The following is a 25750-nucleotide window of genomic DNA, read 5'->3' on the forward strand; positions in this document are numbered from 1 at the left end:
CGAAATTGGAAAACTTTTTGAAAATAAAATGTCAGGACAAAATCTCATAATGTATGATTAATCTCATTTAATTATAATAATTTTTAGTGGGGGAATTGCATCACCGAAATTGGAAAACTTTTTGAAAATAAAATGTCAGGACAAAATACCATAATGTATGATTAATCTGATCTCATTTAATTATAATAATTTTTAGTGGGGGAATTGCATCACCGAAATTGGAAAATTTTTTGAAAATAAAATGTCAGTCATATCATTATTAAAAGGAATAAATTTAGATAAAAACGTTTATGATGTATGATTAATCTGATCTCATTTTAATTATAATAATTTATAGTGGGGGGAATTTTTAAAAATAAAATGTGGGACAAAAATCTCATATCATCTTTAAAAGGAATGAATTTTAGATAAAGATTTGCAGACTATATAGAAACTTTTTGTTAAAAATATCACACTTTTAATATTTTCATTTTGGATTAGCATATATTGTTATTAAATAATTGTTTCATTAGAATGAAATTAAAAATAGTATGATGTACGTTGGATCTGACAATCTGACATGACAGAAGATTCTATGTTTCATCTTTTTTTACTGTAGATGAATAAAGTAAAGGAAATGACAGATAAGGGCCGGGTGATTTGGATTAACAGGTTTCAAGAGAGATGAATTAATGATCTTTACTTAAAAAAGATATTTAGTACTATTAATTCGATAAACATGATGATTAAAATGATCACTAATCGTAGTTATTTCCGAGTCAATTTCCGATTATAACATCCGACGAGTCATTTCCCATTGTCTAAATTTTTTCATATGTAATTCATAAATATTCTTTTTTATTTTAATTCAACAAATTTGGCAGAAATTTGATGATAGATGAATGAATTTATTAAAAAAAAATAAGGATTGGCTTAAATTACATATGCATTTTAATTCTTAATCCCGAAAAACATCTGGTAATTGTTTTGATTATCAACATTCTTAACTTCTTTTTTTACCATATTTTAATTTCATTTTGAAAATTTTTTACTAATAATGCAGGATGCACACGTATTATGATTGTACAATGTAACAATGAAAACATTGTAAATCTTCACGTCACATTTTTTCATAAAATCATTTTCAAAAGACAAAGTATAACAAAAAAAGAAGAACAAAATAGAATAAATTAATTATAAAAAAAAAAAGAATTGTTTTATAAATTTTCAATGAATATTGTTTTTTTCTTTGTATGGGAAGTATTAATGACACTAAAAAATAAAAATATAATATACTGTATATATATACACAATTTTTATTGATGATAAACATTAACTGGTTAAATAAGACCTATTATGGAAAAAATATGATGAATATTGTACATTAAATATTTATGATTTGTACTCTCTCAAAGTTAAAAAGAAAAAAAAAAGAAAATCTTTTGATTAACAAAAAGTTAAACGTTTCAGAAAATACAAAAAAAAAAAAAAAAATCGAAAAACACATTAATAATTTATTCAAATGCGATTTTAAATTATGTAATAAGAATATAATTACCAAGATGTATGAAACGTTTTTTTTTTTATCAAAATATTTTTCTTTCGTGTTTTTTTTTTTTGATCAATCACGTTCGGAAAATCCATAATTGGTTTAAATATTCTTGACCAAAGATATCCTACAATATATCTTTAATTAGAAAATAAAAAAATGTAATGCGATAAATATGATATACCACATAACAGTACATATAAAGATTTATTAATATTCGGATAAAAAATTATAATAACCTAATAAACCTGTATTAAAAAGATATTTTTTTTTTCAATGAAAAAAAAAAGGAAAAAAAAATGAAACTTTTAGGGATTTGAAGATTTACAATATAAGATTTATTGAATCATATACATATACCATACGTACATACATTTGGATATCTATCACATTAAATAAGTACATTAATGGATATTACAGTGAGTAATTTTTAGGTTTATTAGATAGATATACAGTACAGTAAAAAAAGTAATATATATGAAATTTTTTTAGTATTAAAGTTAATTACGATATTTTTATTCAGGTAAATGTAACCCTCGTGTAAAGAAAATGTATCAAAAAAAAGAGATTGAATTACAATTTTTACTTCTAAACAAAGAATTTTTTATTTATAATCAATCTTTTATAATTCAGTTACACGACCACAAGTCCACAACAACCACAACTTGTGTTTGTAAAAAAAAAAACTTTATTATTTTATTATTTTTTTTTTTTAAAAAGAATTATTATTGTTATTATTATTTGGGGGAATTTGGAAAGTAAATTTTAAAACTTGATGATTTTTTTTTTGGTGAATTAAAATTTATTTATAGAATGAATGGAGGAATGGAGATAGGAAGGAAAATCCGACGAATTAAATTATGATAATTGATGATTGTTTCATCATCATATTTTTTTTTTTCATTCCCGATTCGAACAACAAGTATTATCTTTATAAAGAATTTTTTCTTTAAAAAGAAAATTGAGTTTATTAACTAAAAAATAAAAAACAATAAAAAAAAAAAAGAAAAAAAAAATAATTTTTTGAAAAAAAAAAAATTATTAAAGAAATAAAACAAAGGGATTCCCAAGTGTTGTAAATAAAATTTTTGACAATGTTAAAAAAAAAAATACTTATTCTATTGTGGTTGGTTTAAATTATAATATGACATGCCCCTTTTTTTCTTTAATACCTTGTCAAATAAAAAAATTCTTATTATAATGATAATTGTTATAATTAAATTAATTGTTATAGTTATTTTATAGTTATTGTTAGTTTCGTTTCACAAATAAGATATACTTTTATAATTAATTAAAAATAATTACCACGATAATTTAAAAATTTTTTTTTTTTTTTTTTTTTCACAATCTTCACATCTAAGGAATTATTTTCCATCTTATCCATCCATTTCGGTTATAAAAAATTTCATGATAAAATGAAATAATAATAATATTATTATTATATTATTATAATTAATATTACTATTGGATATTCATTCAAATTATCAAAGTTTTTTAGAACAAAGAATATTGAGTCTTTTGATATGCTGCAATCATATGATGCTTTTTTTTTAAATGCATGTAATCAATCAAAAGGAAATAAATATCATGGGAAGGAAGAGAAAAAAAAAAAAATTTAATACTTTTTTAGGTTGAAATATAAAAAGAAATTATACTGTACATGAACAAAGCCACGAAAGAAGGGTCTTACAATAAATTATTATGCACTAGAAATCTATGATATCTCTTTTATATATATATATATATATATACGTTTTAAGTAGTCTATATTAAATAAACTTGTGGATTACGTTATTCCGCATAATTTTACCTGCGTATTATGATACTTGTAACATCCCGTGATCATTAATTTGTGACGTTACTCAAAACTTTTTTTTTTGGGCTCAAGTTGTAAGAAAAACCTTGTAAGAAAGATAATCAAAAAGGTGGGAAATTTTTTAAAATCGATGCAAAGTATATCAAAAAAAATTAAAGAGTATTAAATATGCAGTACTCCGGCTACTTTGGATACTTTTGACTACTCATGAATACTTACAATCAATCTATATAAAAGGCTTCGGATAGTTTTCATAATTTTCTAAATTTATATTCATTTATTGGAAGTTGAAACAATAATTGTAATAATAGTAACCTTTCGAACTTGATTGTTTGACTTGATTGATAACGGAAAAAATATATATCATGATAAGGGAAATGATAGGTCATCTGATCTATATTCACACGTTTTTCCTGCACAACATTAATCAATTGACGAATTGGTTCACTTTTCAAATGATGGTTTAATAATTATAACACCTTGTAACACAGAATATTTCGTCCTAACTATTTATATTTTACCGAATCAGTAAACTAAAGATGATCCGTGCTCTTCTTCCCTCCTTTTGTTATAATGCTAAACTTATTAAGGATTTTAAATTTATTTCTAATAATTTTTGTTTGTGATATCATAATTCGTCTTAATTTACCCTTTTTTTTTTTTCATAGTTTTCGTGTAATCCTTATCAGGTAACTTGCGATTTTTATCACGGGCGTAATGTATAAGAATAAGGTTCTTTTACGCGCCAATATATTTTCGAAACTTTATCTCTAATGTAATTATTTATTTGGTTGGGGATTATTGCACACACATACAATTTTTAACACATCATGCATAATTTAATTATATCCTAACAGTATAAAGGTTCATTTATTAGTGAAATGTACAAGAAAGTAAATTTTAAATGAAAATATAAAAAAATTAAAATAATAACCGTTGAAAGAAAATCTTTGCTTTGTATTTAATTCATTCTTTTTGTATATATAAGTAAAAATAAAATAAAAATAATAATATAAATATATATGTATTTATTTATTGACTTTTTGAAAAAAAAAAAGAAAATATTTTTTTTTTTTTGGTTATGAGTTGTAGTGTGTGTGATATTCTTTCAAAAGGAGTCATCGGACCATTTTCCGATCAGAAGGTCGGAATCAATAACTGAATAACATCAATAGCATATATATATATATATATATATATATTTCTCTCATATTTTTCGATATAATTAGCATTTATTTATTTTGATGATTTTTATACCAAGATTACCAATTAATCCCCCCTTTCCATAGAAAAAAAAATAAAAAAAAATAATTTGTTTTTATTATTGTTTTTATTATTATTTATTATTATTTAAAAAGAAAGAAAAAAAAAATATATATATATTTTATATTTATTCGTTTAATAAAACTTTTCATTGAGACCATTTTTTTTTAATGTATGTATAATAATAAATTGTTATGGGTTTAAGGACAATAATAAAGTCCATAGTATTCGGTTAGAAAATAACATATCAAGTAATACTTTTTTTTGTTGGCCTGTTACATTTTTTTTTTTGAACGCCAAATCCGAAAGCATTTTATACCATCCACACCCCCCCTGTAGGACGACATCCTTTATTATTGAATGAATATAAATGTAAAGAATGATTATGATGATATTCCATATATGCAATGGTAATATAAACCAACAATCCGGTTTAAGTTGATTTTAGTGTACATTTTATGTTATAGTTATCTTGTACTGTAAATATATAAATAATTATTTTTATATTACATATTACATATTATGCTTTTTTTCAAATAAAAGGACAAGTTCATACGGTGATCCCTTACTGGCCAAGTAGGCTTTGTCTTTTCTCTTGCCGCTTTCTTAAATTTTTTTTTTAAAAAAAAAAATTCTATATATATATATAATTTATCCCCTCAGTAGAACTGAGCTGTTGTTTATGAAGTAAGAGTATATATATATATCTATTACTCTCTCAACTTCTCTTACTTGTCCGCCGTACTCTCTCCTAATTTGTCGGGAAAAATTATAGTTCTAATGGGAAACGCTCCTCGGCAGAACCCACAGAAATAGAAAGGGAAAAAATCAAAAAAAAAGAAAAAAAAAATTATACATATATATTATTACATACATTCAAATAAAGCAAAGAAGGGAAAATAATTAGAATTTTTTTTATATTTAATAACTTATTTTTTTTTTATTATATAATAATATCTATCTATCTTATTCCGTATCAAAAAAGAAAATAAAAAAAAAATTTTTTTTTTTTTTTTTATATACATTATTCAATTATAATAAAAAAAAAAAAGCAAAAAAGGTTTTTTTTTTTGAATCGAAAGGTTTTTTTTTACAATTATCATCATCATCATCATTTTAATTATTATTATATTATTTATTTTATTATTGGACCAAAAAAAAAAAATCAAACCAATTCGGTTTCCCCTTATTACTTCTTTTTTAATATTTATTCTTTAGCCTATTCGTTGTGGATAATAGATATTCCCAAATTACTCACAATTATCTCAATATTTCAAAACTCTTGCCTTTTATTTATTTATTTTATTATATATATATACATATATATATTTATTTATATATATATATATTAAAACAAGAAGATTCGGGTTTTATTATCTCCTGCAGTTGCACATGCTCTCCGATTTTTCTATACATTAACATAGCCATACGAAACAAGAAAAAAAATTTTTTTTATAAAAGAGAGTAACTTTCACCAAAAATGGCTCTGGTTCAACAACATACCGTGAACGATTCTACAGTTTTTGTATCTTATCAAGATTCTTCTGATATAACTTTTCAAAAGAACATGGCTCACATAAACGTTCGAAGAAATGACCCTCGTCTGGATTCTGCTATTTGTATGCCTTCGGCTAAGAAGTCGACTGCTGTTTACACTCCTCCATACAAGAAGAATGAGAGTTTGGAAAGATGGGTTGATAATTTGTTAAAGGAATTGGACCATATCATGTCGACAAATTTGAATATTGATCCTACTCAAAATAATAGTCAAAGAGTAAAAGAGGTAACGTAATCATTATTTCGTTAGTCATGTGACTTTTAAACTTATATCATCTTTCATATATTCATATATAAATATATATATAAAAATATATATTATTTTTATTTTCTTTTATTTTTTTATATTATAGTTAATCAAGAAAATAGATGAACGTTTAAGTAATACATTAGAACATACCGATGAAAATATTCGTGATGTTTGTATTTTTCACTTCTTAAACACTTTCTTCATTATCTTTTTTTACTCAATCAATTATTATTATAATAGTTTGTACTCGAAAAGAAAGATGAATGTGAATTATTACTTAAAAATGTAAGTATTTATTTTAATATTTAATAAACGAATGCATGTAATCTTCGTAGTATTTACATAAATGCCATCATCAATGAAAAATTAGGAAACTCAAAGTGATGACTCAACAATCGAAATATCATCAGAAGATATGAATATGGAGAACACACTTTCTGTTGACAAGTTGCATGAAAAGTTATTAGAGGTATTTATAAATCAAAAGTTTTTAAATATCTTACAATGCTTTTTCTTTCTTTACAAAATACTTATATTACTTTACCGTTATTATAGTGCAACATGAAACCTGTACAAGATAAAAAGAATCCAATAAAGCGTGCTGGTACTTTTTTAAGTAAGGTTGCAAAATCAGCAAAGAAACATGCAGACAGAGGTATCAAATTATCACAAAAAGTAGATAAAACAACAAAATTTGAACAGGAAGCTAAAAAAAGAATTGCAGCTGCTCGTTTAAAGGGAGGAAATTCATCAACTAGTATTGGTACAGTTGAAAGAAAATCAAAATATGAACGATTACTTAATGGTCGTTACCTTATTGATAAAAAAGACAGTATTGGTGAAGGACATCATGGAAAAGTAATAAAGGGTATATATAAAATTTTATAATCAAATCATTTGAATGTTTTGGATGTTTGGATAATTCTAATGTTTTATATTACAATTCAGGTATTGATCTTGAAACAAAACAACGTGTTGCTGTTAAATGTTTGAAAAAACAATTCACTTGTTCAGTAGGTAAGATACAATATGCTGATGCAAAACAGAAAAAGAAAAATCTAGAAATAATACATGAAGGAAGAATGATGTTACAAATGCAAGAATTGGTACGTAATTACTAAATTTTAAAAGTTTTTAAACCGAAATTATATGAGCTAACCCAAATTCCCAAATTGTTTTTATAGCCAAATCTAGTTCCATTATTGGATCTTGTTGAGACATCAAAAAAGGTATACTATATTATGCCATTAGCAAATAAAGATTTAAGCGATGTTATATATCGACGACGAATGACTGAGCCTTGCGCGCGTGTATTATTGAAACAAATATTTGAAGCTGTCAAATCATTACACGATTCGGGATTTGTTCATCGTGACATTAAACCTGAGAACATTATGTTATATCAAGGTGGATGTGCAAAACTTGGTGATTTTGGACTTTCAACAGAATTTGGATATCACTCCGGATTACAAGTTGTAGGAACTCCAGCATTTGCCGCCCCTGAAGTTCTTGGTCAATTTCATCGAACTGATAAATTAGGATGGCTTAATTATAAACGTGCCGATTTATGGTCATTAGGAGCAACATTATATGTTTGGTAATTATTAATTAATTTTTAATTAGTTATTTTTTTTCTTTATATAAGTTTATTTTAATTAACTAAATTTATTGTATATAGTCTCGCTGGACGATATCCATTTGATGATCAAAGTCCAGTATCTGAACAAGCTGCAGCTGGAATACCATTTCCTGAAAAAAGATTCAAACACTGTTCACCAGAAGCAATCGATCTTATCAAAAAACTTATGGTTGTTGACCCAATTAAACGAGTTTCAATCGATGATGCATTGAACCATCCTTTCTTCACTAACCCATAATTTGTGTTAATAATCAATTGAGAAAAAAATTTTATTTCATTTAATTATTTTTTTTTTCCACTTACATATTTCTTGACACAATTAGTGCATTAGTGCGCATACACAAAAGTATTTATATATATATATATATTATTATTATTTTGGAGGAATTATTTTTTAGTCTAGTTTAAAAAAAAATTTTGATGGACATTGTTTTCGAAGAAACGATTTTTCAGATAATTCAGACAACGCTGAAGTTGCTGGTTCTGGTGATTTATTGAATGGGAGCTGCATCGGTCTTTGACCAATATAGTTATTAGTTATTACCACATACAATAATCATTAGTCAACTTTCTTGAAAAAAAAAAATATACTTTAAATTGTTTCTTCATTTAATATTTTATTTAGTGGTAGGTTGCACAATTAGTTTGTTTTTTCCCGCTTCAACTATTTTCTTTTGTAATTAATTTTTTTATAGTGTCTTTTTCATTCTAAACAATTTCTTTACGTTAGCTGGCCTGACGTATCAAGAACAAAACAAAAAATCGATGGGTTACCAAAATTAATTCGTGCACAGCCCAGTATATATTTTATCGAAAAAATTCTTTTTTTTTTTTTTTACCTTTTATTTCTTTTCTTTTCTTTTTTCTTTTTCTTTATCGTATCCCCCCCCCCTTTTTTTAGTAACGTTATCGTTAATTGATCTTCGTTACTTTTGTAATATTTTTCGATACCCTTCCCTTTTTTTAAAAAAAATGGACAATTGTTAAATATAATTTTCATTTACATTTTTTTTTTTTTTTTTTTTTGAAAAAAAATTCGCTTCTTTTTTGTAGATTAAAATATATAGATGGGCCGTGATACGTAATTATTTTGGGATTAACAAAAAAAAAAAACCTTGTAATATTAATTCTTTTTGACGATTCGAGAGAGTTATAGAATTTCGTTTGATTGAATTTACGACGCGTCATTTTAAGTGGCACCTCTAGTTTTTTCGAATCGTTAAGGAAAAAAAAATTTTTTTTTTGTCCTCTTTTTATAATCTCGGTTCTTATTTTTGTTTGATTTTATTTTATTTTTTTTTCTTCTCATACTTTGAGCAAATTCACTTTAGTTTTTTTTCTTTTCCTTAAATCCAAGGTTTTTTTTTTATTTTACGAACTTTATATCATTAAAAAAAAATAAACTAAAAAAAAACAATAAAATCATTAAATATTCAAACATTAATTGATAATGGGGAACAAATTAGTTTTTTTTCTTGGTGGTATATTTCATTTGCATAGTTCAGATGAGATATTGAGATCTCGCGTATGCGGCGCAGTAAAAGAGTCAAAAAGGACCAACCAATCATTAATTGTGAACTTCTTACATATTTAAAAAATCTATACTCGGAGAAGTTAATAAAGTTAATAATAAATAATAATAATATAAAAATTTATTATATAAAATTTTCAAGTATTTCAAATTAAATGTTTATTATTTGGGCGTTTTTTTTTTTTGATTATCAATATTTACTGGGCAAAAAAAAAAAGTAAATAAAGCCTAAAACTGAAAAAAAAAATCAGGAATTTTTTCTTTTTTCCTTTTTTTTTTTTTTGTTTCAAAAAAACCAAAGAATTTTTTTTAAATCGGATATAAAAAGTTTCACAAAATATATTATAATAAAAAATTGCATGTACTTTCCGGTTTGATACTCACATGAAGGAGAAAGAAAAAAAAAAAAAAAAGATTATAAATTATAAATTATGTACAATAATTTTATAATAAATGATTTTTTATCTTAAAAGGGCTGTAAAGGCTGTAAAAAACTGTAAAAAAAAATAATAAATAAAATATAAAAATAAAATAAATAAAATATGTATAAAAAAAAAGTTTCATTGTTTTTTAAAAAATCAGTCAAAAAGGGAAAATCAAAAAAAAGCCTTTTTCATTTTTGGAAGAATAAACTGATGAACCGAAAGATTAAACAGAATAATATTAGCGTAAAATCCAATAAAATATAAATTGAGGCTTTTTATTGCATAAATAACATCTGTGTCATATTTTTTATTATTTGCATTTTGCATATAAATGCATATTTTTTTTTTATTATTATTATTATTTTTTTTACATCACTTACATAATCTAATATAATTATTCAAAAAAAGAATTATATATTATACATTGTATACATAATATAGAAAGTTGAGTTATAATTTAAAGTTTGAATAATGAAAAGAATTTTTTATTATTATTATTTTAGGACATAAATGAAACCTCCCTTTTTTAAAAAAGAAAACCCCCGAATAAATTTATAATAATTTATAATAATAATTTATTATGGTTTATTATGATTTATAACTTTATATGGTTTATCAAATTTCATTATAAAAAAAAAAATAATTTATAAATAATTTTTTTTAAAAAAAACTTTAAAATTATATTTAGATGATGGCGAAAAAAAAATCCCTGAAACGTTTGATGTAAAATAATTTCAATATATAAATAGATTTAAACTTTATGTATAATATAATGTATAATTTATCTTTTTTTTTTTTTTTTTAAAGTTCAATTAATATTAAATTTACAGACTTTATACAGCTACAGTCAATGTACATACAGTTAATGTCTTTGCATTACTTTTAATAATAACAATATAAATTTATTTTTTGAACAATTGATTATGACGAATTCTGAATCAACGAAAAAAAGAATTTAGATGTAAATCATGTAGGATATGTAGGATATGTAATTAATTACTCCCCATTAACTTTAATTGTTCTATCTGCAACTTGATGTGATTTTTTCATTATTCTTGTTCTTTCTTTTTAAAAGCTTCCAATCTTTTCCGATTCCTTGTTAAAATCATTTTTTTTACTTTCTCCCTTTCAAGATCCGTCATTTCATGCCTTATTATTTATTATTTATAATAAAGCTATTTTAGATCCATAAGAATAAGCCACTTAAGGGGGAAAATAGAATAATACTTACCAATTGTTAATTATATTAATTCTTCCATCTTCATTAACTACTACAGGTCCCAGATTTCTTAATTTGTAACTATTGTCTAAGCCACGTTTTTTTACATCGTCATTCTCAGATTCTTTTACGGATTCTTCGGAATGTTCAGGAAGTGCTAAAATTGGTTTTTGATCTTTTTGATCCGTTAATTGATCTTGATCTTCATCTAAGGGTTCTTTTTGTTGTTTAAAAGGTGATGATGTAGAAGTTGACGTGGTTGAATATGTTGCAACATGATAAGAACTTAATTTTGATTTCTTGATAATATAAGAGGAAATTATTGAGATTTTGGAGATTTTTGAATTTTTAATTTTAAATACCCGGGATGATATATTAATTAGGCCAAACATTCTTGGCCAAAATTAAATTTTTATAGGTAATTTTGTGGTCGTATATATTATTTATGTTACCTGTATATTGCGTCACAGTCACTCATAATAATTATCTGTTGTATTGTAATTTTTTGTAATTTGCAATTCCTAATGCGGGTTAGCTATGCGCAGCATATCAATTCTTGGAAGACGTATTGTGAATGATGATTGGCCAGACAATATACCTTAAATCAGCAAATAATGAAATTAGCAAGTGAATCATTATCGTATCAACTATCAACTTTATCATAACTGAAAAAAAACAATATAACTAACTATGTATAGTATAATAAAAAAGAGGTTAAAAAATCAAACATATGATCCATCATGCTCTTAATGAATATCTCATATATGGAACTAGCCATGTAACGATAAAAATTCGGTTGATAAAAAAAACCAAATCATATCATTTAAATGTAATTTTTTTTCCCACAAAAAAAAAAATTAATTTAAATATAAAAGGGTTGAATTTTATTTTGTGGAAGTATCAACCTTTTTGCAGGTAAATATAATCGTTTGAACCATATATTAACAAGTCTTTTTTTTTCTCACTTTCACCTTTTTTATATATATGACAGAGTTTGTAAATTTAAAACTTGAACTCACTTGACTTATAACAACATGTCTGGCTTTCGAGGTCTTCCACTTTTGGTTATGACTGATTCTTATAAACCTTCTCACTCACTCTTATTTCCTGATTCCGTAAAGGTGTTTACACGTACTTTTTTTTGAAAAAAAAAAATTGTAATGATAATTATTTATTATTTTATTATTATTTTTTTTATGCATATATATATATATATATATATTTTATAGAGTGTTGCATATGGAGAGTTTAGGAAAAGTTATGATAATGATAAAGAAGATACGCGTGTTTTGTTCTGTGGAATCCGATACATGTAAATTCATTTTTAAACATATTTAATTTATTTAATTTAATTCTATTTGTTTTTTAATTTTTAAAAATTAATAAAAAAAAAAAATTTTTATACATAACAATTTGATGGTTTGAATTCAATGGTTTTGAATTCGATGGTTTGATCTTACGTAATCAAAAAAAATAAATAAATTAAATTGTAAAAAAATAAAAGAATTGAAAACTATATTGCTATTAAATGGACTCAAAAGGATGTGGATTTGGCTGAAAAGTTTTTTTCTACTCATAATGCTGGATTTACACCCTTTCCGTTCCCTAAAGATTTGTTTCTAAAGGTAAAAAATTATTATTATTATTATTATTTTTATTATTATTTCTATTTTCAATATCAATTATTTATCATCAATCTTTTAGTTTATCAAAGAAAATGATGGATATTTTCCGGTAAAAATTGAAGCTTTACCAGAAGGTACTTCATGTCATGTGCATACTCCAGTTTTTCAGATCACTGCCGAGAAAGAATATTCTTCGTTGGTCACATTTTTGGAAACGCAACTTACTATGGTTTGGGTAATTATCATCAAAAACAATTTTTTTTTTCTTCCTTTTTATCATTCATTTTAATTATCCTTATTCATTGTCTTGATTTTTAAAGTATCCAACAACGGTTGCAACTCTTTCGCGTCGCGCACGTGACCGAATAGAAAAAGCTTATCAAGAAACAGTTGATGATGATGGATACTGGTCATTGGAAAGGTATACATTTATGACATGAGAAAAAATGTATTATTGCATCTTTTGCCCCTTGTACTACCTACCAAACTCACGAAACATTATTACACGGATATTAACTTCAAAAAATGATTGATTTAGTCGATTACATGATTTTGGATTTCGAGGAACTACTTGCATTGAGCAATCAATTATTGGTGGTTCAGCTCATTTGGTTTGTAATAATATGATATCGTGATGTTAATTGTTTCATATTCTTAAATAGATCATTAAAAATTTCCCTTATATAATTTTTTAGTTGAATTTTTCTGGAACAGACACTATGAGCGCCGCTTATTATGTTCAATTTACATTGAATAATGGTAATCCTATTGCCACTTCAATTCCGGCAACTGAACACTCGATCATGACGGCATATAAATCAGAAAGAGTACGTAAATATAATACATCAATTTATCATTAATTATGATATTGGTTAAAATACACACGATGGTTGCAATGAGATATTAATCAAAAATCGATTATATGTTGTTTCACTACCAATTTGAGTTAATATAATCTCATATTTTTCTTGATTGAATCTTTAAAAGGAAGCTATGCTACAAGTGATTAATCAGTATGGTTCTGGAGCGTATTCATGTGTGATGGATTCTTATGATTATTCCAATGCATTGAACAAGATACTTCCGTCAATTTCCAAGCAAAAAAATGAAAAAGGTGGATACATGGTACTAAGACCTGACAGTGGTGACCCAGTTGAAGCTGTCTTAATGGCTTTAAAGTAATTACAATTTATATTAAAATTATAAAATTGTAAAAATATAAGATCAATTATTCTAACTGACATTTTTTATTAATAGAGCTGCGGATGAAGTGTTTGGTAGCGATGTTAATAAAAAAGGGTATAAAGTGATACGTGGAGCTGGTGTCATCCAAGGTGACGCTATAACTATTAGTAGTTTAGAAAAAATTTTGAAAGCAATAAAAGAAGCCGGTTACTCTGCTCAAAATGTTGCCTATGGTATGGGTGGCGGTTTATTACAAAAACTTAATCGTGATACCATGAGTTTTGCTACCAAACTTAGTCATCTTACCTATAGTGATGGAGAAGCAAGGTAAGGATGAGCATTCATAATGATAGAGCATTCATAAGGATAAACATTCATTTCATAAGGATAAAAATTTTGTGAAAAAAATTTAATAATATCTAATAATCCAATCCATAATTAATATACAGGGATATCATGAAGACGCCAAAATCCGATACCGGAAAAATTAGTTTACCGGGTGAATTCGGTGTTATAAAGAACAAAGAGGGGGTTAGTACTATTATATATGTGTATATTCTTCTTGATCATTTATATTTTAACAACCGATATTTATACTATTCATTCTTTAGGTTCCGATCGTTCATCCAAAAGAAAATTGTTTAGAAAATGATCCGAAAAATTTATTAAAGGTTGTATATGATCATGGTAAAGTGTGTGAATGGGAAGATTTTGATACTATTAGGAAACGTGTTGCAAAAGAATGGCCATCTTTACCACCTACATATGATAACATTAGTCCTGAACTTAAGGTTAAAATTGGAAAAGTTGTACAGGAGATCAAGGAACGTCAAAAGAATTCATAAATATTTTATAATTTACCATGTAACATATATATACATAATTCACATTTTTTTTTATTTTATTTTTTTTTTTTGTTTTTTTTTCTTTTTTTAAAAGTTAATTTTTTAAAGTCTAACATATATACTATTTTTTTTTAAAAAAAAAGTTTCATGATAAAAAAAAAAAAAGTAATAAGCTAAAAAAAAAAATTTGAATGTTAACATAATTTTTTTCTTCTAAATAAATTGGAAACAATATGTTGTTTCAAATCAATTATTACTTGAAGATACTTTTACAAGATAACGACATATATAATATACCTAGAATAATATACAGTTACCCATGTTGCCATGTACTCTAATAATAATTAAACTTTTTAATATTTTTAATCCCAATCACCAAGTAGACAATCATGCCTTATTTCAACAAGTATTGTTTACGAAGCACGTGGATAGCCCTCGCTTATATTTTAGTGTTCAACACCATAATATACGCGAAAAAATATGGTAGATTTCTTGATGGGTAAATTAAAAAAAAAAGGGGTGATCGGTTATAATGTCACAAGATTTATGAGCTAGATTTTTTTGGTGTCTGTGGGTCCTTTGATAAAAAAGGTGAACTTTGAAAATTTGTGAATTCTTGATAAAAAATAATTTTAAACTTGATATAAAAAAAAAAGTAAATCCCTTGCTCAGAAATTGATTCACACATCAGATCATTCCCACTCTATTATATATTTACGTTGATATTGAGTAGGCTTAAGTTCGCATCCCTTAAAAATCCAACCCTTGTCTTTTGAAATTTCTCTTGCCATTTTATCAATATCCACATTCTTTGGATTTTGCCAATTAAATTTAAAAGATTTCAATTTATCACATTTTAACTCTTTTAAAAAAGTGTTGACTTGTACTTTTCCTAAAATACTATAACCAATTGTAATATTATTAATAGATTCTGGAATTTCTCTAGCAAAGGTTTCAAGAATAGAATTTCTAATAGGAAATATTATACAAAGATCAATTGATTTTAAATAAGGATTATTTTTAAATATTAAATAAATGAATTTCATATCATTTTGATCATTGGTAGCACAAGAAAAAGAAGTTAAATTTGAACAACATTGAGAAATGGTTTTAAAAGTATCTTTCATAATTACATCTAATACATTCATACTAAGATGATTCAAATTTGTAGAATGATTTTGTATAAAATTCATAATTGGTTCAGAAACATAAGCCATATATTGTTGATTTCTTGATTTGATATCATCAAAACTTAAAGATTTTAACTTTGGAAATTTAATATTTGAAAATAAATCATGATTTCCTTCGAAATTAAAATTTTTAAAACTTAATTCTTGTAAATTATAAAAATTTTCGAAACTACTAAAAAGATCAACATCAATACTACAACTTTGTTCTAAAGTTAAACTTTTTATAGAATGAGAATGATCCCTTAATTTTAATATGATTGGATAAATAAATAAATTTCCTGAATCATCTTTATAATGAAATTTTTCGAGATTTTTTTGTGAACTAATTAAATTAATAATAAGATCTGAATCAAAACAAGTAATTGTTGATTTATAACTTATTTCTAATTCAATATCTTTAATTTTATCGTTTATACAATTAATTAATTCACTTAAAATTAATGAATCTTGTGGTTTTAATTTTAATGTTAAACTTTTTAAAGTGGAAAAACATTTTTTTGTTTCAGGTATTTTAAAAAAGGGTTCTAAATATTTTGAAAATTTATGGCAATCAATTGTGTTTATAATAAGAGTTTCAATATTTGAATTAGAAGTAATTATTTTCCAAATTTTTTCAAATATTGATGATGAATTATTATATTTTTTAAGATTTTTAAATTTGATTTCTTCTTTTTTTTTATCTTCGGTTAGGTAAAATATCATTTTTAACATATTTGTAAGATCAAGTTTTTTAATAAAATAAGGGTAATCAAATCTTGTTAATATAGTTGATTCTTTAAAAGATTTTATAATAGGTTGTTCTTTATCATCATCATTATTATCAATAGTGGAGGTAGAGGATAAAGTGTGAGTAGTAGTGAAGGGATTATAAGATAATAAGGTTAAAAGTATTTTATAAGAAATTTTCTCTTCTTTTTGATTTTTGAAAGGATTTCTCCAAAGTATTGAAACAATATTTGAACACCATAATCGGTTTACTAATAATATTGAATATAACGTTTTTGTATCATTCTCATCTATATATTTAAATATTTCTTGTAAACACTCACTAGGTAAGTAAGGTGAATATTCACCCATTTTTTTTTTTTTTTAAATTTATTTTTTAATTTATTTTATTTATTATGAAGGAAAAGAAAAAAAAAAAGGAACAAAGGTAATGGTGGGAAAAAATTATGGAAAAATGAAGGCTTTATATATTTATAAGCTTCATTTATATTCATGTTATACGTTTTTTTTTTCAAAAATAACGGATTCATTTACGGATAAAATTGTCCGATTAGTAAGTAAGTCAATCTTAGCTGCGGTATTGGTATTGCCTTTAAATGAATTTTTTGAATTGCATAAATAAACAAAAAAGCGAAAGTAGATGGGAAACATATGACTGATGATTTTTTGATTAATCTGTACGACTTACAATTTTTTTGATTTTCCAGATTTTCCATGTTTCAAATTCCAAAAATAAAATTTTTGTATATATTAATACCAAATTTATAATTTTTTACAAACCGTAAAAAAATATAATGTCTCAAGAAGACAATGAAAATTCTTCAGAATATAATGAACTTAAACAACATCTTTTAAAACTTAATTATCATGAAAATTTTACTTCAGAATCAATACCATTAATAAAAAGACTTTTAAATGGTTTATATACTATCACGGAAAATTATCAAATATTACATTCACATTCACAAAAAGTTGAAAAAGAAAAATGGGAACTACATTGTCAAGTTTAGTTTATTTTTTTTTTAAAAAAAAAAGTTTTTAATTAATGATATTACATATATTTTAAACGTGTAGATATTAATTTTTTCTTTTCTTTAAAAAATTAATTAATTAATTATTAATTAATTAATTAAAAAAGGTAGAACCTCTTAAACGGTCACTTGCAGCTATAACAAAAGAAAATAATCAACTTCACGTTGATTTGATTCAAAAAGTTGAAGATAATAATAAAGAACTTATAAAAAATAAATTTTTAATTCGAAAATATGAAAAAGAGAATATGGATTTGAAATTTTTAAATTCTCAATATTTAATACAAACTCAATTAACGGAAAAAAAATTTCTAACTGAAAGAAGAAAAATTGAAGAATTATTAACCATTTATAATGATACTAATAGTACTAATAATAATATAGGAAAAGGTGAGAGTCTGAGAGAGAAAAAAAAAATTTACCTTTATAGAAAATAATACGTGATTTTTTTTTAAAAAAAACGCGTTTTTTTTCCTCTTCTTTAAAGGATCTAAAAAAAATGGTTTTTTGGAACTCGTTCTTGAAAGTATTGAAATGGATGAAGTATTAGGTTAGTAAAAAAAGTCTTGATTTATTAATTTACGCGTCTTAATTGCGTATCTAATTTACACATTTTAATTTTTAATTTGTGAATCTTAATTATACATCTTAATTTACGCATCTTAATTTATATATCTTAATTTATATATCTTAATTTACGCATTTTAATTTACGCATCTTAATTTACGCATCTTAATTTACACATACTAATTTATACATCTTGAGTTACACATATTAATTTACACGTTAATTTATATATCTTGATTTGCGCGTCTTAATTTCTTAATTTACGCGTTAATTTTCTTATTACAAGATCCTATGCCGGACGAATTTGATGTTATCACTCCACCAAACCCTCAAATAGTAGATATTGTACGGCAGAGTCAGAAAATAATTAAGGAACTTGAACAATCAAATAAAAAATTATCGGATAAAGAAAAAAATCTTCAAGAACAGGTATTTTTAAGCAAAGCAACTTGATTTTTAATATAAAATTGTATTAATATTATCCATATCGCTAAAATTTTAGATCCTAAATCTTCAACAACAGATTGTTTCACGTGAAAAAGAAATAGCGCGTCTTGGATCATTATTAATTAATAAGCGATCCGGAAAATTTGGTGCCTCTTCATCGTCTGATGCAAATTCAAAAGTTCAACAACTTGAGTCTCAGCTGGAATATCTGCAGGAATACGTAATTGGATTAGAACAGGTAATTCTAGCTACTTGTGAAGCCACTAGTTCAGAATTTCTGCAATGGGATCCACTGGCTTCATGTATATTAATTTCTATGTGCTATACATTCATTAGGATATAACAGATCTTGAGAAAGAAAAAACAAATATTATTAAAGAGACAGAAGAAGAAAAACAGGAAATTTTAGAAGAACTCCGGGATGCACGTGAAAAGGACGTCAAATTGCTTAATGAATTACAGAAATTAGAACACTTAGTTAATGAATTAGGAGAAACTAATACGCATTCCTGGAAAAAAAGTAATAATTATCAAAAGACTCGTTATGCTTTATTATGAAATGTTTAAAAATTTTATTTAATCGAATTTTTCATCATCATATGAATTAAACTAGACAAAATAAAAGTAACTTTGGTGAGTAGCATCAAGAACTTTTTTTAAAATAATTATTTGAATCGACTCATTATTCTGGATCAAAAAAATTTTCGTAGGCGTCTATCTTAAGTAATAACAAGGAAGAACTTCAGCAAGAATTAGGCCAATCAATTCAAACTCTGTCTGAAACAACGAATACACAATTTAAAATTGATTTTGAAAGTAAGTGTAATCATTCGATCGATTTTATTTTTTATCGTAACCGATTTATATTTTTTTTTTTGCCGCTAGATATTTCAAATGAGAACGATCATCTTAGGAGAGCATTAGATAAGGCTAACAATGAAATAGAAACACTTAGGAAAGATCTTCAGTCTACAACTGATAGGTTACGTGAGTTATATAGATTCGTCAAGGAGGGAATTAAGCCTTTAAATATCCAGGCGAACAACGAAAATGTCATGACGCAAACTAGTGTGGAAAATATAGGCTCTAAGGAGTTGGAATCTTTGAAACAAGAAAAAAATGATGTAATATATTATTTGCAACATAATATTATTTATTTAAACCCTTTATAACTTATTACCTTTCTTATTTATAGTTACTTGAACAATTCCAAAGGGAATTGGAAGAAGTTAAAGCACAATCAAATATTGAAAAGGAACAAATTACAAGCATAACCAAGGAAAGGAATAACTTCGAAGATCTTTACAAGCAACTTAACCTAAAATTACAAACGCAAAGCCACTCTTCTACAGTAAGTTTTAATCATTATTGTGTATATTTGTCATAAATTTTACTTAATCTTTTATTTTATGAAGACGCAAAATCATTATAAAATAATTTATCTTTGATCAATATAGTCAATGCAACAAACTTTGGAAAAATTACAAAAAACAGAAACCGAATTGGCTAGTCTTAAGCTAGATCTTGAGTCGCAGCAATCATCAGGAGTTAACAAAAATTCTAATGAAAATAAGTGTGAAGCTTTAGAAGCGAAAGGTTAGATTATATCGGTTATACATTAATCAATAATCTATAGTTACTTTATATTTAATTTTCCAATTACTAAATAATACAGTTGAAGAAGCTAAAAAAGTCGTTCAAAATATGGAACAAGAATTAAGTTCAATAAGGGATAGACTCCAACAAGTGAATCAAAAACTTATTGAACGTGAAAAGGCTTTCGAAAATTTAAAGAAGGAAAATGACGAAATTATTATTGAACGTGATAAGTTACTAGCTGAATTACAGGTATTATTGTTAATCTAAATTATAATCTATTAAAAATTTTAATCTCATCAATCTCATTGATCTTTTAGTATCTTGATCAATATGATTCGGCACTTGATGATATAACAAAAGTAACGAAAGGGAGTAAAATATTGATTAAACTTACTGAGGTAAGATTTTTTTTTTTTATATTATTAAAAAAATGGATTTTAAATTAAATTAATTAAATTTTTAGGTGACAAAGAATAGAAATCAACTGCTTGTTAAGCTTGAAGAAAAGGAAAATCATGTCAAATATTTGAATAATTTGATTGTCACAAAAGATCAGGAAAAAGAAATCTTGATGGGTTCTTACCATAAGTTATTGAATGAACAGCAAAATACATCCCAAAATAATAATAATTTAAAGTAGGATATTTAATTTTCAATATATATTTTTTTTCTAGAAAATATGTATATATTGAATTAATGCTTTTACTATGTATGGATTTTGATTTTTCAGGATGGAAATATTTCTACGAGACAGAAAAGCCCAACAATTACAGAAAACTTTGGAAGAGGAAATTAAACATCATAAAGCGGAACTTTTGAACTATGAAAGACGATGTGATAGTATGTAATCAATTAATCGCATTTTACTTCGATAATAAGAATACTTCGATAATGAGAATTTTTTAAAAAAATTTTTTTCCACCCAGTTCTAACTCGTATGTTGGAGAGTGTGCAACGCGACTTGGCACAATCGGAAGTTAGTATTTAACGAGAAATTTATTTAATATTAATTTATATTTGGATTAATTTGTGTATTTTATTTTTTCTTCCATAGTCTGAAAGAGCAAGTCTTCTTCGAGAGGTGAGAGATAATAAAATAACTGACATTAAGACATTATGAATATTAAAATTTTTTTCCTAGGTTAGTACATCACATGCGTTATCGTCAACATTGGATAATGCAAAATCTCAGCTACAGAAACGGATAACAGAAGATCAATTAGCAGAAATCACCGATAATAAGTCTGTCAATATTGTAATGGAAAAACTCGGAGAAGTACAGGATGAGAATAAATATTTGAAACAGAAAATGGAATTTCTCGAAGTTCAACTTCAAGGAAAACAAACTGGTGAATGAAAGATTTAAATTAATCACTGTAATATCATTTATGCAAAAAAAATTTATTTAATCTTACATGCTATGGTTTCACTTTTTTTAAACCCCTTATTGCATTAAATACTGGGAAAAAAAAGACCGTCAAATAATGAACAATTTGAAGTCATATCAAAATAATATTGATAACAATGCCAATACCAATTTTAGTCTAGGTATTTCAACATCAGATAATAATAATTTTGGTTTAGGTAACAATTCCAATTTTGGCTTAGGGGTTTCAACGTCAGATGAGTTATCATCTAAAGGCGTTAATTCTAATTTGGGTAAATTAAATCAGGTAAAATTAAATTCAAATGCTAACGATTTAATAGATGTGTTTATTTATATACCTCAACACTAACCCTTTTTCAGTTCGATTTTGGTTTATCATCTCTTAACAATGTCCGTGAAGACATCACATCATTTCCATTTTTTGGAAATAAAACTAGTAGGACATTTTTTACAAAATTTAGAAAATTACTTGCTTAAACAAGTTGTTTGTTTAAATCAATTATTTGTTTAAATAAATTGTTTGTTTAATAAATTTTTTTTTTTTTCTTTTTTTTAGATCAATTGACTAAAGAATCGTCAATGTAAGTATAATTTTGAGTTAGAAGCTATAAACGCAATGATAACTTTAACTTCAATTTAGAATTTATATTAGACCAAATTCAATCTTATCGTCGTCTAGATCATCACTCCCGAAATCTGAGACACAAAATCCACAAATTCATCAAGTACAAGATAATGAAAGACTCATGAACACAATTAATACAGGTAACATGCCTTTGATTTCATTATTAATTTTTATTTGATTTTAAATAACCATTTTATTTGCTTTTTTGTAGATTCAAGAGGATTTTCAACAAGATGATTAAGATATTTCTTAAATCAGATTGTAAACAAGAAATAAAGTATTAACATACTCTGTATATGTATTGATTCATTTTTGTATATATTTGCATTTATAGAATTTCACAGATACTAATAGACAGCATCATTGATATCAATATAAATTTCACTCCGCATTACATAATAATCTTTATTTTTTATTTTTCAAAGAAACGATACTAATGTTTCTTCTTTTCTTTTTGTAAGTTTCGGACTTTCGATAGTGAAAAATCGAAACGGTAAGTTTCGCAATACTTTAGTGTTGCGAAACAATTTTTAAATCTTTTTTTCGAGAAACATTACTAACGTTTCTTTTTATTTTGTAGTTCTAATATTTTGTGTGGGAATTTAAGTCATTTGTAGTACTCCGGTGAATGTGCGCAAAGAACTTCGGATTTTTTTCTATTTTATTTGTTGTTTATTGGAATCGAACCAACTGGAACAATGTCCCAAACCATTAACAACATGAATTTGAAGTATGAAAGAAGACGACGGAACTTTGATTTTAATGCATTTAATAAATATCTTTTTTTTCTTTGATAACCTTCAACATGTAATAGATTTCATATATTTTTTGTTAATTTTATAAGTATTAATAAATACAGTTTAATAAAAGATTCAGTTTATAAATGAATTAATTAATGCAGCGTCCAATAATAAATTTTTTTAACATTCTGAGATTTATTTTAAAAATTCTGCGCAGATTTTATTAAATTTTTCTTCGACGTGCGTTGACAGGATCACAGATTTTACCTTAAAAAATTTACCGATGTTGTTTTTATTCTTAGCTGTGATTCTCCAATTGAAAGTGGTTATTATTCAAATCGCCTAAAAAAACCTCTTATTTGTTATTATTGTGGTAAATATAATTCATTGGTGGAGGCAAGTGACGATTTACTTAATGGATATCAATCTGTATATCCACTTTGTTTTAACCAAGATGTAATGAAAATTCAATGGTTGGATGTAAGCAAAATCACGTGATATACAAAATTTACATTTAAATTTGAATTTTTTGAAATAATGAGGGGGGGGGGGGGGGGGGTTAATGTTAAACGAGACTATTTGTTGGAGCGGCCTAATTAATCTGCTTGGTGGTCCAAAACTAGCTGCTGAACTACGTACAGGTCGATTGTAAAATTAATTAGAGCAATCGCAGTGGGGACAGCTGGCACGTGTCCAGCTGCAGCTGGAATTGTTAGCGGATCCCAGAAAACTTGGTTGACTGGGATGTTAATTTGGAATGCTGGAATATTAGGAGCATTACATCCTGTGAGATAAGTGTTGCTTGTTTCTCTTCCTAGCTCTGTGGGTACCGAAATCCCACTAAAATATTTTGGATTAAGATGATTTGACCAAAAAAATAACAATTAGAAATTAGCGTCTTACTATTTGATATACGGCTACTCCTTGTTGAAACAGTAATGCTGTCATTGACCTGTGATAACGTCCTTGGGCATCAGTTGTTGCCCTTTTATCATGCAATTTAATATCGAACATGAATTACATTTAACCAATTTTGACAATTACTACGCAATTGGCCAATACTCTGGTGATTAGCCACTTCGCAGATTATTCGGGCATGCGGTTTCCCCTAGATGAAAATATTAATATCAGAAAATCATAAATTAAATTTAGCAAATCAAATCTCGAAAAAATACGGTTTTATCTCCAGGTGGAGGGCCGGGATATGGGACAATGGGTCGTTGGACATGATTCAAGTGTGGTGCGACCGCAACATCTGCAGCAATAAATCCTCCAGTTACAGTAGGATCGGGATGGACTAAGGACTAAAGGAAGGAAGGGTGTGAATATCAAATAATCAATTATATATAGGTCAAGTACATCCATCACCATGAATTTCTATCGGTGGGTTAGAGAAAACTCCACCGTTAGCGAGCTCAAAATATCTTTGTAGCAGATAAGTAACGTGGCTAATTTCGGGGTCACTCATGTCGATTACATATACATCACCGTTACTTTTTCGTTGGTATTTGTACCCAGAAGACTCTTTACGAATAAGAAAATTATTGTATTCTTTTAAAGTTATCTTCGAGCCAATCTTACAGGTAAACATTGAACAGATATTGAAATAAATAACTTGCATATGAACTCACTCAACTGCTTTCGCTTAGTGGTTTGTCTTTTATTTCTGAATGCGGTTTGAGTAAATTTTTCAGTGGCTAGACATTTGGGATAAAATGTGATCTGATTTTGAATCAATTGGATATTTAACAAGATTTATTTCTTAAAAATTATAGGATAAATTATATCCTTATAGGATCACACTGTACATTTTTACATTTATTGAATAGCTTTATTGATGATATATATAATAAATGAATACTTTTTAAATCAGTAAAACCTTAAATCCTGACTGTGATCGTGAGAGTCTATAATAAAACACTTATTGTATGCTTCGTGGCACAATCTGAGCCAATCAAATGGCCTCAATCGAAAACAGCATGTTATTGCCTAAAGAACTATACAATAAGTATATATTATATGATAAATGTGATATCATGATATCATGTGTCGTTTTAATATTTTTGAATCTGCGTTCTGTATTACGGATAAAATAGTAAAATAGACTTTTACAACTATAACTAGCCCACGGTTTACAACTTTACATAGGACAGACACGCAGTGATGAAATACAATGGATATTAGCTTTCCGAATAATACACAACAATCAAAACTTTTACCAAATCACGGGTTTATAGCAAACTCAACAAGTAAATTTATCAAAGAAAAGGATGGAGGGAATATTAATAAAATAGAAATGGAAAATGAATTAGACCTAGTTGAAACCACCTGTCTTATAGAAGATAGATTTTGTTGGATTGATTAATGGTTTAGCTCTTCTAAAATAAGACAAAAATTGATGGATATTAAAGAACAACTGTCTGTGTTGAATTTTTACATGGATAGTAGCCTTAAGAAGCAACATTACAATAGTGTTCAAGATAGAAACGCTTATGTTAATAATCAATAGAATCAGACACCTATAAAGTTTTACAAGGAGCTGCCTTTATTGAAAC

General features: G+C 25.7%; 7 protein-coding genes across 7 annotated transcripts; 3 read left to right on the plus strand and 4 right to left on the minus strand.

The window, feature by feature from the left end:
• Positions 1-6087: 6087 nt before the first annotated feature.
• On the plus strand, positions 6088-8291 carry OCT59_021695 (uncharacterized protein; the record flags this gene model as incomplete). Its single annotated transcript, XM_025321735.2, has 8 exons — positions 6088-6390; positions 6518-6583; positions 6655-6699; positions 6785-6883; positions 6970-7282; positions 7363-7520; positions 7599-8011; positions 8093-8291. The coding sequence occupies 8 exons, from the start codon at positions 6088-6090 to the stop codon at positions 8289-8291; spliced, it is 1596 nt and encodes a 531-aa protein (XP_025168062.1).
• Positions 8292-10806: 2515 nt separating this feature from the next.
• OCT59_021696 (uncharacterized protein) lies at positions 10807-11620 on the minus strand (the record flags this gene model as incomplete). The annotated part of the gene is made up of 3 exons (XM_066146689.1): positions 10807-11158; positions 11241-11527; positions 11591-11620. The coding sequence occupies 3 exons, from the start codon at positions 11618-11620 to the stop codon at positions 11059-11061; spliced, it is 417 nt and encodes a 138-aa protein (XP_066005799.1). The 3' UTR covers positions 10807-11058.
• Positions 11621-12262: 642 nt separating this feature from the next.
• On the plus strand, positions 12263-15035 carry OCT59_021697 (uncharacterized protein; the record flags this gene model as incomplete). Its single annotated transcript, XM_025321737.2, has 11 exons — positions 12263-12349; positions 12458-12540; positions 12733-12853; positions 12933-13088; positions 13174-13274; positions 13392-13464; positions 13549-13680; positions 13841-14031; positions 14111-14365; positions 14488-14569; positions 14650-15035. 11 exons carry the CDS (start codon positions 12263-12265, stop codon positions 14881-14883), a joined length of 1515 nt encoding a protein of 504 aa, XP_025168064.1. The 3' UTR covers positions 14884-15035.
• Positions 14973-17201, minus strand: OCT59_021698 (uncharacterized protein). Its single transcript, XM_066146690.1, has one exon. The coding sequence runs from the start codon at positions 17148-17150 to the stop codon at positions 15576-15578; it is 1575 nt and encodes a 524-aa protein (XP_066005800.1). The 5' UTR covers positions 17151-17201; the 3' UTR covers positions 14973-15575.
• Positions 17202-17527: 326 nt separating this feature from the next.
• Positions 17528-23061, plus strand: OCT59_021699 (uncharacterized protein; the record flags this gene model as incomplete). Its single annotated transcript, XM_066146691.1, has 26 exons — positions 17528-17803; positions 17938-18220; positions 18318-18380; positions 18684-18826; positions 18900-19082; positions 19181-19364; positions 19458-19477; positions 19555-19660; positions 19730-19968; positions 20040-20195; positions 20302-20440; positions 20520-20692; positions 20761-20841; positions 20907-21079; positions 21174-21283; positions 21370-21419; positions 21498-21524; positions 21585-21792; positions 21917-21991; positions 22052-22116; positions 22191-22266; positions 22387-22411; positions 22483-22595; positions 22714-22732; positions 22917-22948; positions 23036-23061. Exons 1-26 carry the CDS (start codon positions 17594-17596, stop codon positions 23059-23061), a joined length of 2979 nt encoding a protein of 992 aa, XP_066005801.1. The 5' UTR covers positions 17528-17593.
• Positions 23062-23791: 730 nt separating this feature from the next.
• OCT59_021700 (uncharacterized protein) lies at positions 23792-24209 on the minus strand (the record flags this gene model as incomplete). The annotated part of the gene is made up of 2 exons (XM_066146692.1): positions 23792-24035; positions 24148-24209. 2 exons carry the CDS (start codon positions 24207-24209, stop codon positions 23792-23794), a joined length of 306 nt encoding a protein of 101 aa, XP_066005802.1.
• A 134-nt stretch (positions 24210-24343) lies between these two features.
• On the minus strand, positions 24344-24786 carry OCT59_021701 (uncharacterized protein; the record flags this gene model as incomplete). Its single annotated transcript, XM_066146693.1, has 2 exons — positions 24344-24492; positions 24564-24786. 2 exons carry the CDS (start codon positions 24784-24786, stop codon positions 24344-24346), a joined length of 372 nt encoding a protein of 123 aa, XP_066005803.1.
• Between the last annotated feature and the right edge of the window lie 964 nt (positions 24787-25750).

This window comes from Rhizophagus irregularis, chromosome 30 (genome assembly GCF_026210795.1).
Source record: "Rhizophagus irregularis chromosome 30, complete sequence".
Taxonomy (NCBI): Eukaryota; Fungi; Glomeromycota; class Glomeromycetes; order Glomerales; family Glomeraceae; genus Rhizophagus; species Rhizophagus irregularis.

Bases quoted from the DNA above. Each gene is read 5' to 3' on its own strand.
- OCT59_021698 (XM_066146690.1), bottom strand. From the start codon at position 17,150: ATGGGTGAATATTCACCTTACTTACCTAGTGAGTGTTTACAAGAAATA.